This window comes from Sus scrofa, chromosome 5, assembly GCF_000003025.6.
Source record: "Sus scrofa isolate TJ Tabasco breed Duroc chromosome 5, Sscrofa11.1, whole genome shotgun sequence".
Lineage (NCBI taxonomy): Eukaryota > Metazoa > Chordata > Mammalia > Artiodactyla > Suidae > Sus > Sus scrofa.
The window spans coordinates 88,055,617-88,070,588 of NC_010447.5; the positions used below are offsets into that span (position 1 = coordinate 88,055,617).

At 37.0% G+C, this 14,972-nt stretch overlaps 1 protein-coding gene across 12 annotated transcripts in view; it reads right to left on the reverse strand.

The window, feature by feature from the left end:
• VEZT (vezatin, adherens junctions transmembrane protein) overlaps positions 1-14,972 on the reverse strand; it is a 104,742-nt gene that overhangs the window by 55,590 nt on the left and 34,180 nt on the right. For 6 of the 12 annotated variants that reach the window (XM_013998069.2, XM_005664249.3, XM_013998065.2 and 3 more), the window contains 4 exons: positions 11,827-12,002; positions 8,529-8,804; positions 5,675-5,824; positions 1,166-1,313 (listed from right to left, as the gene is read on the reverse strand). In XM_013998069.2, the coding sequence (XP_013853523.1) occupies positions 1,166-1,313; positions 5,675-5,824; positions 8,529-8,804; positions 11,827-12,002 (750 nt within the window). The remainder of the gene's footprint in view (positions 1-1,165; positions 1,314-5,674; positions 5,825-8,528; positions 8,805-11,826; positions 12,003-14,972) is intronic. The other 6 variants (XM_003126713.5, XM_013998066.2, XM_021092749.1 and 3 more) reach the window with 2 other exon arrangements.

Sequence of the window (14,972 nt, forward strand, 5' to 3'; positions counted from 1 at the left end):
TCATTACTAATAAGATTGAAATTTTTTACCATATTTATCGGCCACTTCTAGTGTTTCTTTTGTGAACTGGCAATTCATGCACCTGACCTATCTTCAATAGATTTTGTATACTTTAGTGCTCTTCATACTGAAAGAATTCGAGCTCTTTGTTATAAATTATTACATTTTTTCCTGAGCTTATTTACATTTAAAGTCTGCAGCATTTAAAGTTTAGAAGTTTAATTCTTATGTTAAATATATACTTTTATGTGGCTTTTTTTTTTTTTTTTTTTTCTTTTTAGGGCTGCACCCACAGCATATGGAGGTTCCCAGGCTAGGGTCTAATCAGAGCTATAGCTGCCAGCCTACACCACAGCCACAGCAACGCTAGATCTGAGCCAAGTCTGTGACCTACACCACAGCTCAGGGCAACGCCAGATCCTTAACCCACTGAATGAGGCCAGGGATTGAACCCACAACCTCATGGTTCCTAGTCGGATTCATTTTCATTGCACCACGACAGGACTCCTATGTGGCTATTAATATATGAAAAAACTCTTGTTCTAAACAAGAGATTCTGGAGATTTTCCAAGGGAAGATATAGATCTTACAAGTTTTTTACACGTTTGTTGAAACAAATGGCTAGTAAATAAAATCACTCATATTGGGTTTCTATTAAATTTACTTATGATATTTTCAAATGCTAATTTAATACAAGAAATACTTAGAGTAAGAATTTTAAGTATTTTAATATGAAAATACAAGAATCTCCTCATCCAGGAGTTCCCATCGTGGCGCAGCAGAAACAAATCCGACTAGGAACCATGAGGCTGTGGGTTTGATCCCTGGCCTCACTCAGTGGGTTAAGGATCCGGCATTGCACTGAGCTGTGGTGAAGGCTGGCAGCTATAGTTCCAATTAGACTCGTAGCCTGGAACCTCCATATGCCGTGGTTCGGCCCCACAAAGACAAAAGGCCAAAAAAAAAAAAAAAAATCTCCTCATCCAATCTTTATGATGCTCTCCATCTTTAAAGGCAGCTTCAAAAACATCAGTAAGGCTATTATGGTAACAGTATCCAGCAAGCAACAAAAGGCACAAGGTGTACCCCTTACATTTAGAGAGCACAGGAACAATCCAACCACATCTGTCTTTTCTCCATCCCTCCCTGTCCACAAATAGAATACCTTCAATGCAGGCAAGCTGAAGCCATCTGTAAGGTTATGTGCTTCCTCTTCTGAAATCTGCTCTTCACTAAGTCCAAGGCCCAGCTCCTTAAAAGGCACCACACAGATGTAGTTGGTTACATTATCACTCTCAGAGTTCAGGGGGTAGGTTAAATTAGGTTAAGGCAATCAACAAAGCCTTTTCATTAAAGAACAAAGGGTATAATAAACTGTCCAGAATGATCTCTACGAATCTTCTGAACTTTGAGACATACATGTTTAAAAAAGAAACTAATCTTAAAATCTCATATACGAATATACCTCAAATCCTATAGGATGCATGAGAATATCTTTATAGCTAAAGAATTAAAAGTTCAACACTTAGCTAAAGTGCTAATTTAGTTCTTTCTGACACCTACCCTTTGAAACTATATTTTGTACCTTACTGCATTTGTACTCAGGCCTCACCACTCCCTAGCAGATACTTCTCTTTTCCTCCCATCTGCATACTGCTGGCCATCATTACCTGATGGTTATTTGAAAACATACAACTACTGATATACATGACACTAACAAGCCCATTCCATTAGGGTGTTTGACATAGACTGCCTTTCTGTTTCTGCCTTCCTCTTCTGCGTGGGCCTCTATCAGCATTACTGTGTGATTTCCCCCTCTTTAACTGTTTTTGTCAAGAATTATATCCATACAATTCTTGATATCTGAACTCTTCCTGCATTTATAGCATATTCCTTTTGGTCATATTGTAATAATCTTTTGATAGAGTACTAGGTTGAGTCTATTTGAGTATTTATACTTCCATTTTTGAGACTGGTCTATAGTTTTCATTCTTTGTAATACATCATGTTTCAGAACTGAGAGTACAGTATCTGCATAAATAAAATGATGTAGAGTAGCTTTCTATCTAATCTTTTCCAAAGTCTGAAATATTAAAAAAAAAAAACAAAAAAAAAACCCATCTGGACCAGGGAGTTAAACATTTTCTTTCATTCACTTAGTTTTTGAATAAATAATATATTCACAGAATTAAAAATTTATAAGGGGTATAGTAAAAATTGCTTCCTATCCCTATCTCTTAGCCACCTAGTTCCCCTACTCAAAGGCAAAGGCAGTCACGGTTACCAGTATCTTTAAGATATTTTATGGATACATACAAACATAAAAGCATATCCAAATATAAATGTGTATATACATGGGGATATATATGTATATATACATACATGCACACACACTCTTATTTATCCCCTCATAACACATACATACAATCCTATGGACAAATGGAAGGGTAGTATAAATACTGCAGTGTGCAGTTCGCTTTTTTTTTTTTTTTTTTAATTTAAAAGTATAATTTGGAGATCTTTCCACAACAGCGTGTCAAGAACTTTTACCATTTTTTTATAGCTGCATATTTTCCATTGTTTACATATATAAAGTGATGTTTGCTTTTTTAAATGCAAGTCTTGTCTTTTCTTTCTTTTCTTTTTTTTTTTTTTGTTTTTTTAGGGCTGCATCCGTGGCATATGGAGGTTCCCAGGCTAGAGGTCTAATCGGAGCTGTAGCCACAGGCCTACACCACAGCCACAGCAACGCCAGATCCGAGCCTCATCTGCCACCTACACCACAGCTCACGGCAATGCCAGATCCTTAACCCACAGAGTGAGGCCAAGGATTGAACCTGCAACCTCATGCTTCCTAGTTGGATTCATTTCCTCTGCACCACGATGGGAACTCCAAATGCAATTCTTTTTATTACATGTCTGATCTCAAATTTTTGAATTCTTCCTAGGTAAGTTTTTTTTTTTTTTTCTTTTTGTCTTTTGTTGTTGTTGTTGTTGCTATTTCTTGGGCCGCTCCTGCGGCACATGGAGGTTCCTAGGCTAGGGGTTGAATCGGAGCTGTAGCCACCGGCCTACGCCAGAGCCACAGCAACGCGGGATCCGAGCCGCGTCTGCAACCTACACCACAGCTCACGGCAACGCCAGATCATTTAACCCACTGAGCAAGGGCAGGGACCGAACCCGCAACCTCATGGTTCCTAGTCGGATTCGTTAACCACTGCGCCATGACGGGAACTCCTTTTTTTTTTTTTCTTTTCTTCCTAGGTAAGTTTTAGAGATTTGTATTTTGATATGACGTGACCCATTTCCCCTACAGTTTCAAAGTTGTGGCCATCCAGTCGCATATACTATCCCCTTATAATAATTTTTTGTTCTGTTCTTATTCCTAATCTTGTATATTTCTACTCTTTTTACTTTGGTCAGGCATGCGAGGATTTATATACCTCACTGGCCTTTTCAAAGAAATGGTGTATATTTTTTTAATTCCTTAAGGCTTCTGGTATGGAGAATATAACCTGGCTCTGTCTACTTCTGAATCACACCTCCTATTCCAACTCCCAATTTACTGTGCTCCAGTCTTAGGGTATGATGGTCCTTTTTCTATAATCATGCTCAATTCACTCCTGCCACAAGCTTTTTATATTCACTGGTCCATCTGACTAGAATTCCACCTTTCTTCTCATTCAAATTTCAGTTTAAATTCCCCTGTCATCCAATCGAAAACAGCAACTCACCAATCACTATCTTATTCCCCTGGGTATCTTGTCTCTCTTGTTCACTGATAGTTCCCCAGTATTGAGATAAGTGACAGGGAACTCATACAATTTGCAATCTTTGTTAGGCTCCCTCACTTCCCATCCCTCACTAAACTATAAGCTCCTTGAGGCAGGAACTGTGTCTATTTTGTTGATCATTGTGTATCTAGGGACTAGCATATCTTGGCATAATATTCACTGAATGAATAACTACTTACAGTTAACATGCCATATTGTCATCTTTCTATCTGTTTCTAAATGTTTGCTTCCTTCTACTTGAAATGCAGACCTTTATCTTCAAGGCCACTTCCTACTCATTCCTTGAGGGTCAACTCAGATGTTATGTCCCTGAAAGCCTTCTCTGACTTTGCAGACCAAGTGCATTGTCCTGCTGTGCTGGACGGCACCCTGGGCACTTACACTGTATTGTGAATATCTATTGACTGTACTCAAAAGTCTTTAAAAGTAGGTAGTACAAGTTGTTGCCCTGTCTTCCGGACACAGAGCAGGCAGGTGTTTTGTCAGTAAAGGAACTGAACAGACAAGTTCTTGACTAAAATGAAAGTGGTTTTTCTCAATTTCCGAAGAGACAGCACAGTATGGTATTAGTGTGTGTATAAGTCTAGACATAGTAAATCTATCTATACACACATATACATACGTATATAACATACATACATACAAAGATTTTGAAGTCCTATGTCTTACAGTTAAGACACAGCTTCACCTCTTACTAGTTGTGTGACAGTAAATCCCATATAAATTAGAGATTTTATTTAGTTTCCTCATAAAGTGGAGATAAGAAAATCTAGCTGGAAAGGTCTCTGTAAGAATATAATGATAGGACACAAAGCACTCTATAAACTTTTAAGCATTATATTTATCAATACTACAGTACCCAGCATACTGAAGGCACAGTCTTAGCATCCCATGTATTCATTCCTTATCTACAAATTTGAACTAAAGATCTTACAAACTTTTCTTTTTCCTTTATTTTGTCTTTTAGGGCCGCACTGAGGCATATAGAGGCTCCCAGGCTAGGGGTCTAATCAGAGCTACAGCTGCCAGCCTATATACCACAGCCACAGCAATGTGGGATCTGAGCTGAGTCTGTGACCTACACCACAGCTTGGGGCAACACCAGATCCTTAACCCACTGAGCGAGGCCAGGGATTGAACCCATGTCCTCATGGATACTAGTCAGGTTCGTTAACCACTGAGCCATGACGGGAACTCTAAGATCTTATAAGCTTTTATTTTCTGACTAACAGAACTAATTTCTTGATTTAGTAAATTTAAGAGACAGCCTTATTACCAGGCAGGCTTTAAGTGCTTATTACATACTGTCTAAGCACCTTATTTGTACTAATTAATTTGCTCTAACAAAAACAGAAAGATTGCGTTATTATTGTCATTTTACAAATAAATAAAACAAGGTACAGAGAGTTAAGAAACTTGCTTAGGCACTCATGCAGTAACTGATACAGCCAAAACTTAGACTTAGCCAATCCGACTCTAGAGCTTCTGTTTTTTTAAAAGGGAAGGATTTCCTGTTGCCAGTTTATTTCCATGTCATGATGCAAAATTGCCATGTTCAGTAATGTTTTAAAAATGTCTGAGCTAGGGAAAGTAGGTTCTTTTGACTTTATTCTTTGGACCAGCAAAGGGAGAGACTTCAAGTTTTTCCTTGCTAAAAATGAGCCACATGAGAGCAGAAGAACTTTCTTCCTGTCTTTTACTGTCATTCCCCCTGGAATGCATTTCTAGTTTTAAAATAGAAGTGATGATGGAAATCAACCTCAAAATAGGCAATTTCAGCTTATAGTTAACTTTCACAGGATACAGCTGTAATGTATAGATATTATATTCAGGACTCTGGAAACAATATTTTTTTCTTACATATAGACAAAAAAGGATATTTTTTCAGCATATATAGGGTAGCTAGCCTTGCTGCTTGAAAGTTGGCTCTTACAGTCCTGTAGACAGCTTTCCGAAGACCGATGAGATGCTGACTGGGATGCTGTCCAGCTTTATTAAATGGGCAAGCAGCACTGACCCTGTCAAGCAAACTTGAAAAGTAAAATGTGATACAACTGTACAGGTGTCCTAAAGTTTTTGTTTTCTAAATCCACAATTCTATTAGTCTTAGGAAACAATTCCTTTTTCATGATTTTCATTAGAAAATTATTATAAATATCCCAACTCAGGTCTCTTAAGTAGTTATTTCCCTGAAACATTTACAGCCATCAGAAAAAAGACAAATGAAAATTTAAAATCTCAAAGAATAAAAGCTTCCTCTGATATGTGGAAACAATGAATTTTGATTGAAATATAGTAGAAATGTAGGAATATTTAAGTCTGAAACTACAATTTCTTATATAGACACTTTCTCTGCTGGAATATAATACTGTGGTACGACTTTACATTTCAAAACCTAGCTAGAGTAAGCATGAAAGCCTTAACTATAAACACTTTCACATTCTTAATATACATTTACACATGTTCATCAATCTTATTTTTTGTCATTTGTACAGAACAATCGAATACTGTATAGAAATACATTCTGTACACTCATAAAAGTAGGGTAAAATGACTTACCCACCTGCAGCCACTGGCACTTACCTACTTAAAATGAAGTAGGGGACGCAGAAAGATAACAGGACCAGTGGCCAACAGGGGAATGCAAGTAGAAAGGCAAAGTAAGGGTTACTGTGTGGTAGCGTAGCTACTCTCAAAACTGTTCAAGAGGAAGCACATTTACTAGCACTTTCCAAAAGATCAGTGGGGGTACCTATTTACAACAATGTTATATAATAGATTATGCTTTTATAAATGAAACTCTGAATGATTTCACATTACACAGCTGTCACGGCAGTAGGTTCGTCACCTAACTAGTAACTTCTCCCAAGAGCAAAATAAAATATTGGAATCTATAAATTTCTTACACTATAACCACAAGTTTGTAAAATAAGACATCTAACTCAAAACTTTAGAAAATGTTAAACCAAACTAAAACATATTCAGGCATTAAAAATTAAGAGAAAATAGGACAATGGCTGATAGGCTTATTTCAAAATAAAGGAATGAGGCAAAAAAGGATTAAATTATTTGCTAGAGAGGAAAAATTGAGGCAGAATAAAACAGCACTGATGTTTGTGTTCTATTTTATTAAATCAGCCTTTAAAATATTTCTAAAAAAATCATGGTTCAATTTATTATTCCTCATAATTTTTCCAATCCATGTCCCAGTTAGATGGAGAGAAGTACTATTTTTACAAAAACTGTCCTGCCTATCTGCATTTGAATAGATAGAAGTCATAAAGCAGAGGGAAATCCTGTCTAACTAACCCATTTTAGCTCTTCATGACAATTCTATACTTATGTGTAAAGGTGGGACAATGACAAAAGGCACAGAATCTTCTATACATGTGTAAGCATTAACTGGACGCAAGGCCACTTAACCAGGCAGTCCTCTGGATAAAATGCTGTATAAATCAGGATAAAAAGGAGCTACTACTTACTTAGTATGATTTTTAACTTTTAAAATTTGACCATTAATATTTGCTACACTCTATTAACAAGAAGTGGCCTTTAACTACCATAGAAGGATACAAATTATTAGCCACTGAGGACTGTAAACATTTTGAATGGAATAAAATCTCCCTTATGTCTCAGGAATTTTAAACACTGTTCCAGAACACAACAGAGTGAAGAATGAGATGGGCTACTGGAGACTCTTCAACTTCCTTGCTTCATGATGTTTCAAATACAGCTTCTATACCAAGATTATTTATGTACTACTCTAGAGCAGAGCAGCGAAGGATGCAATGCCCACCAAATGTTCTTCTGCCCTACTCTTTTCATGAATTTCTACATACAACTAATTAAGAGCAATAATTGTTTTTTTATCACATACTTTCCTCCACCTACAGGTTGCAAAGATTGTATGAGTTATATAAATTATTAAATATACTATAGTACAACTGTCATCTGTATTTAGCTGGCAGCCCAGTGTATAGAAAAAAAGCTTTAGACTCAGATGGAATGAACTTGAACATGTGCTCTACTACTTGTCATCATATGCATTTAGTTGTATGCAAAATTGTCTAGCACAGTATATGGAACATAAGTGGTGCTCAATAAACTTATCTTTCCCTTTAATAATAGAATAAGTAGCCTAACTATCCAGTAGCTCAATACACTTACAGCTACACTGGTGAACATTTAATGTCCTTTGGGAATGTGAAATATCATTATTTGCATGATATTCTGAGGGCATCAGTGCCATAATATCTGCTAATATTTACCTAAAGAATATTATTAATACATGGCAAGATTTTTCAAAATGAATTCATGTCAGATACTGAGTAAAGAGAGCATGTGGCAAGTGAGTAAAGGGAACAAACATTTAATGGATAACTACTACATGCTAGGTTCAAGGTTCTCTATTTTATATATACATACATAAATATATATAAAAATGCTGTTAGGGTCTCTCTATGTATTATCTCATATAATCACAGGGTAACACAGAAACAGTCATAATTCTCAAAGCACTTTGGTTTCTCATAATAGGCAAGCAGAATCATTCTACTTATTAAATATAGCATATAATATATTTATTTCTTCACTTAGCAGTTAATGGACTTTAAGAAGTGCTAAAACGAAATCTAGTTTTTTCTGTAAATGCAAGACAAAAATGAAAATAGGTAATAAACATTCTAATTTATGTAGTAGAAAAGAATTATTTAAAAAAATGAAAAATGAACTCACAGTGTAAATCCTCTAGAAATGACTTCAGTTTCTTGAATAAGACGTAAAGCTTTTCTTACGAGGTTAGTAAAAGCTCGGCTATTTGTTGTTATATCTTCCAAATGGACAATGTATTTTTTTAAGGTTATCTGTAGTCTGGCTGTCCTCCATAATCTCAAAGCTCTTATGATCAGATAAACAGATAGAATCATTCCCCATACCAGCCAGGAAGATACAATCCACCAAGTGGGAAGCATAATGAGCAAACTAATGAAGGCAAATAGCATTGAGACATCCCTAGAACAGAGAAGCCAAGAAAATGATAGCCATCAGTCCAGAGAAAGATGAATTACTTTAGCCAGTAATTCAGGTTTTCTAAAATAGATAAAATGCTAGCTTCTTTCTAAAGCATGACTTTAAAAAATATATTTTAAAAAGCAAAGTGAGGAGTTCCCTGGTAGCTTAGCAGTTAAGTATCTGGTGTTGTCACTGCTGTGGTGCAAGTTCAACCCCTGGCACAGGCATGGCCAAAAAAAAAAAAAAAAAACAAACAAAAAAAACACCTAAAGAGTAATATGAAACAGTTGAAAAATATCTAGCACCACTGTCTAGTTGCTAGACATAATTGTCGAGAGCTAATAAGTTTATTAGGTAAAGGACATAAACAGGTGCCTTCTGAAAAAACTTAAAAAAAAAACAGATATATGGAGTTCCCGTTGTAGCACAGCGGAAACGAATCCAACTAGGAACCATGAGGTTGTGGGTTCGATCCCTGGCCTCACTCAGTGGGTTAAGGATCTGGCATTGCTATGGCTGTGGTGTAGGCCGGTGGCAATAGCTCCAATTAGACCCTAGCCCGGGAACCTCCATATGTCGCGGGTGTGGCCCTAAAAGGACAAAAAGACCAAAAAAAAAAAAAAAAAAAAAAAGTACTCTTTAATCTAAAAGCAAATTGCAGATTTAAAACTTCAATTTTAGGAGTTCCTTTGTGGCTCAGTGAGTTAAGGATCTAGTGTTGTCACTGTAGCAACCTGGGTCACTAATGTGGCACAGGTTCTATCCCTTCCCACATGTCGTGGGTGCAGCCAAAACAACAAAACAAGACAAAATCCAATTTTAAATATAAAAGTAAAAAACTTTTTTTAACCGATTTTTATTTAAAAACATTAACTTTTAGAGTTCCCTGGTGGCCTAGTGGGTTAAGGATCTGGCACTGTCACTGCTGTGGCTTAGGTCACTGCTGCAGCATGGGTTTGATCCCTGGCCCAGGAACTTCAAGATATCATGGGAATGGCCAAATAAAATAGCAAAGCCAAAAAGACCCACTAATTTTTAATATTAAAATACTTTACTATTTTGAGATATTGTGAGGTCTTTTCCCCTAAAATCAGACTTCAATTATTTGTACAAAATCAAATCATATCTAAAGAAAACAAAAGCATTTTTCCACTTAGAAATAATATACACTTGATGAGTAATTGTTTTCAATAAAGTCATCTAATTTTAAATAATTATCATCTCAATTCTAGAATATATATATTTATTGCAGCCCATGATATGGATAGGTTCTGTATCTTTATACACTTTAACTGAAGTAAAAATATCTATCACATTTTTTAAAGTTAGGTCAATACAAATCTATAGACTAAAATACATCTTTAAAGCAATGAAGCTTTGATGAAACTCTATATAAAAGAAAGAGGTAGATATACAGGAGCTGTACCTGAGGGCATCTGAAAAACAATATATGAAGACAGTTATGATCAAACTATAAAGAAAGTCACAGGTAAGAATGCCTTCTAAAAAAAATTTCCAAGGATTCCCTTGGAATCCTTTACTGTTAGAAAATACTGTAATATCATAAAGCAATATCTCATCATATACTTTTATGTATTTATAGCAAAGTTTAAAGTATTTACAGGCCTCAGAGTAGTTTAATCACATTTGTGGCTAAGGAAACTTGAATGTAAAATTGTAGAATTCTTAAAACCTATGGTTTCCTCCAGCAGCTTAAGTTGTTCTGTTTTAAAAGTGTAAGATGCTTTGTTTCATCATGATGGCATCTGAGTGACTACACATTTGGAAAACACCACACGTTGCTATCTGTACAATACGAAGCATTTGTTAATGTGACAGGAAAGGAAGATAAATTCAGAACACTGAGGACAATAAATTAACTACCTGTATAACTTGAAGAGTTAAAGCAATAATTTAGTTCACTTAGTAAACTTATACTTCAATAGGAAAAGGATAGTAAGAGTTCTATCTATATACTCTCTTTTTGTTATTTATATATATGTCTTTTTTTTTTTAACAGATTTTGGCCTGAGACTTCTACATTAGACACAAATTCTTCAAACGGCTGACAAGTTTTAAGACAGTCTGAACTGTCTCTGTTCCCCGTGATCTCTTCTCAGCCGACAAAGCAGGAACTGACTGTTTACCTCGATGTCCCATCCTATGCTTGGTATGGCTACAATGTGATTACGATATAATCTGTTAGTTGTAAAGAAACATAAAGTACTGGAACATATGTGTATAGGCATATAGGTAAGACAGATTATTTTTCAGCATATGCTGTACCCTCTTGTTGGGTTGTTAAACACAGAACTAGGAGTTCCCGTTATGGCTCAGTAGAAACGAATCTGACTAATATCCATGAGGACACAGGTTCAATCCTTGGCCTCAGTGAGTTAAGGATCCGGCGTTGCTGTGAGCTGTGGTGTAGGTGAGCAGCTACAGCTCTGATTCAACCTGGGAACTCCATATGCTGCAGGTGCGGTCCTAAAAAGACAAAAAAAAAAAAAAAAGGAAGAAAAGGAAAAAAATGCAGGAGTTCCCGTTGTGGCTCAGTGGTAAGGAACCCGACCAATATTCATGAGACGAGGACATGGGTTCGATCCCTAGCCTTGTTCAGTGGGTTAAGGATCCACCTTGCTGTGAGCTGTGGTGTAGGTCACAGACACAGCTCTGCGTTGCTATGGCTGTGGTGTAGGCCAGCAGCTGTAGCTCTGGTTAGACCCCTAGCCTGGGAACTTCCATACGCTTCAGGTGGGGCCCCAAAAAACAACAACAAAAAAACCCACACAACTAATAATACCGAGTTGAAATATTTAATAAACAAGTTGGATTTTTTTCTCCCTTCATTTTACATAGTATCTACTTTAGAAAGTACCTCTTTTGAAAAGCTCTGGCATATCATTACATTAATCACAATGCTAAAAATGTTTATAATGCCTTTACAGTAGAGAGCACGATGATGGGATTTCCTCTGCTAAGACTACATGTAAGCAAAGGATAGATGTTTTTTGGACAGTACCAAATATTAGGGGTTGCCAGGGAGCCAAGTGTTGGAAGGTATCCATTTTCCTGTTGTTGAGATTGCCCTGCAGACAGGATACTGGGATCAAGTAGCTCAATCAGCTCCACATCCTCTTGTAACAGGACTTCCTGTTGCAGGATGGTATTTAGTGAGTCGAGTCGGAATCCAATATCCTTGCCATTAAAAGACCGGAAGAGAAGTTTAAATACATGCATAATTTTATATTCAATATTAAGCTCCTACCATATGAATAAAATTAGAGGTAGTATAGACTGCAAGAAGAAGAAGCAATAGTCCATCTGTTTTCAGTATGACACATAGGGCTTTATTTTTACTGTAAAAGTGAAACAATAAAGACAGAGGTAGACATTACTGAGCCACCAGAAGTGGCTATTTTTAATAAAAAGATGTTAAGTAATTACAGATTAATAAATCTGTGGAGTTAAGCCTAATTAATTACATTGTTGGCAAACAACATGGAAAAGACAATCCTGTGACAGAAAAGATGCTGTCCCTGGATACTGCAGCAATACAGCCAATGTCTAAGAACTACATCAGGATGAAGGCTTTCTAAAAATGGACATTCAGATGTTAAAAATATATCAGTCAGGAATGTAATGCAAATGACACTCACGTGTGCAGAGCACTTTCTAGTTTACAAAATGCTTTCACATATACCAGCTCATTTACTCCTCCCTTTTTTCCTTCTACCCATTTAATAAGGAGTATCTTACACATACCAGGCAACATGCTTGAGAGTAAAGACATAAAAAAATGAACAAGATGTACAAGTTTTCATTCTTAAAGAGTTCATAGTTTAATGGAGTAGTTACAGTACGAAGTGCGAAGAAGTGTGATGAGGTATGACTAGGTTATTACGGAAATGGCATAAAGGACCAAAACTTGCAATAGTCAAAGCAAGTCAAAGAGGGGATACCTAAGCTGAGTCTTAAAGCATGAACAAGAACTGACCCGATGAAAGAGTTGGAAGAATGGGATGAAAGAGAATGAAAGCAAGCCTCTTCAAGTTTGAGGACCTGCAAATCACCAATACTAGTTTTGTGCAGAGTGTACACGGCGCAGAGGTGAGAGATGAAGTAGCGATGTTAGAGCAGACACATTAATTCCCACAGTAACCCCGGGATGCACATTCTCCTCCTCCTGTCTCCATTCTACAGAGGCGACAACTGAAGCTCCCAGAAATAACTTTCCGGAATTCTGATTTCAAACCCTAAATCTTTGGTGATTGACTCTTTCCCTGAATATAGTCTATCAGAAAATTTAAAGGTCTATATTGTAATAAATTTGGGAACTTATTGTACCTTAAAAAAATAAAAAGAACTTTAGTGGACAAGGCAATTAAAGTAAAACCAGTTAGGTCTGGGGTTGGCTCTTCTTAATCACTTCCATACCCAGGCTAGCCTGAGTCCATCTTCGGGACTTCGGCAGGAATGCAGTGATCCTGATAACAAACTATGAGGACACAGCCTCTTGATCATGAGTAAGACATCATTTTTATCACTTTTAGATAAAAAGATGACAATGTTAGATCTATTTGGATGGATTTCTTTTTAATTATCAAAAAAAAAAAACAACAAAAAAAACCCACAAAACCTCAGTGGAATATTGATCTTCCTTTCAGCCCAGTGTGGCTCCTCTCTGCCCCCCTGCAGCTTATGGAGTTCCCAGGCCAAGGGACGGATGCAAGCTGAAGTTTGAACCTACACCACGACTATGGCAATGCTAGATATCTTCACCCAGCTGGCAGGGGTTGCGTGCCAGTGCTGCAGAGATGCCAGTGATCCTGTTGCACCACAGCAGGAACTCCTGGTGTGGCTTTTTTGCCATCTACTGACATTCCCTGCCCATACCTCTGCAGCACTTCTATGTTTCACCTTTGAACTACTGCTTCTCCTCCTTTACATCCTAACTTTAGAAGCTACTTAGTTTTCTGACTTTCCATCCCACTTTCATAGAGAGAACAGCACAACTCACTTTATACTACTGTTGGAGATGGGGAGCTGGGCAGTGGGCTGCAGGGTAGCAACTGCAGGTGGGCAGTGGAAGGCAAGGAGGGCAGGAGGTCAAACATGGCAGCTTTTCAAGTATTCTCTGAAATAAATCTTCACATATTGGCCTTATAGTTTGGTTTGGATTTCCCAATCAGACATGACCATATTTAAATACATATATTAAAAATCAAACTTTTGCTACAAAAATCAAACTTTTGCTACATAAAGCCTTTTTTGAAAACCTTATGTATTCATACATAGGTAAGTTTAAAGAGGCCTACTTAAATTCAGGCTAAGGCTGAAAGAGAGGGGGAAGCTTAAAGTAGAATGGGAGCTCTCCGTCTTCACAGATCCTTTTCCTGGACATGCTAATTAATCAGGTCCTCACTTTCTTCAACACCACTCCTTGGTTCAGACCTGTTGCAAAACTGGGATAAAGCGTCCCCAAACCAGTATGATGTGAGGCAGTATTATGGGTGTTCTGTGCAGGAGGGCAGGGGTACTATATGAAACTTGGCTCACTCTCAACAAGTTTGAGTGCTGAGACGTAGTATCTGGGTGTATAACTTAATCCCACAATTTAAGCAAGTTAATAACCTTTCTGTTCCAGTTTCATCATCTGCAAAATGAGAATAGTACCCACTTCATAGGGCTGTTGCAAGGGTTAAAGAAGTCAGGACTGGTAAATATCTGGCACACAGTTAAGCACTAGTAAGGTTTAGCTATTAGTCTTCTTAGCACACATGAAACAATTAAAAATACAACAAAGAAAAGCATACATAATACAAACACAGAACATAGCATAGATAATAATTATAAGGTTGTTGAAGAAAATCAGAGAGTCTAGAAAAGGCCTTCAGGAAGAGCTAGTATTGCTTATTGAAAAGATTCCAATAATAGAAAAATGTAAAGAAATTCACAGTATAATAGTACAAATATAGACATAGAGAATAGGTAAGATATAAAGGAAAGAAAGACTATATTGGGCTGATGAAAATGCTGGTGGACAAAGCTGGGAAGGTAGATTAGGGCCAGATTACGCAGACTCTTTTATGCTAAAGTGATAAAATGGACTTGATGTGATGGATAGTGGGGATCTTTATAGAATCTAAACATAGAGAAATGGCATCA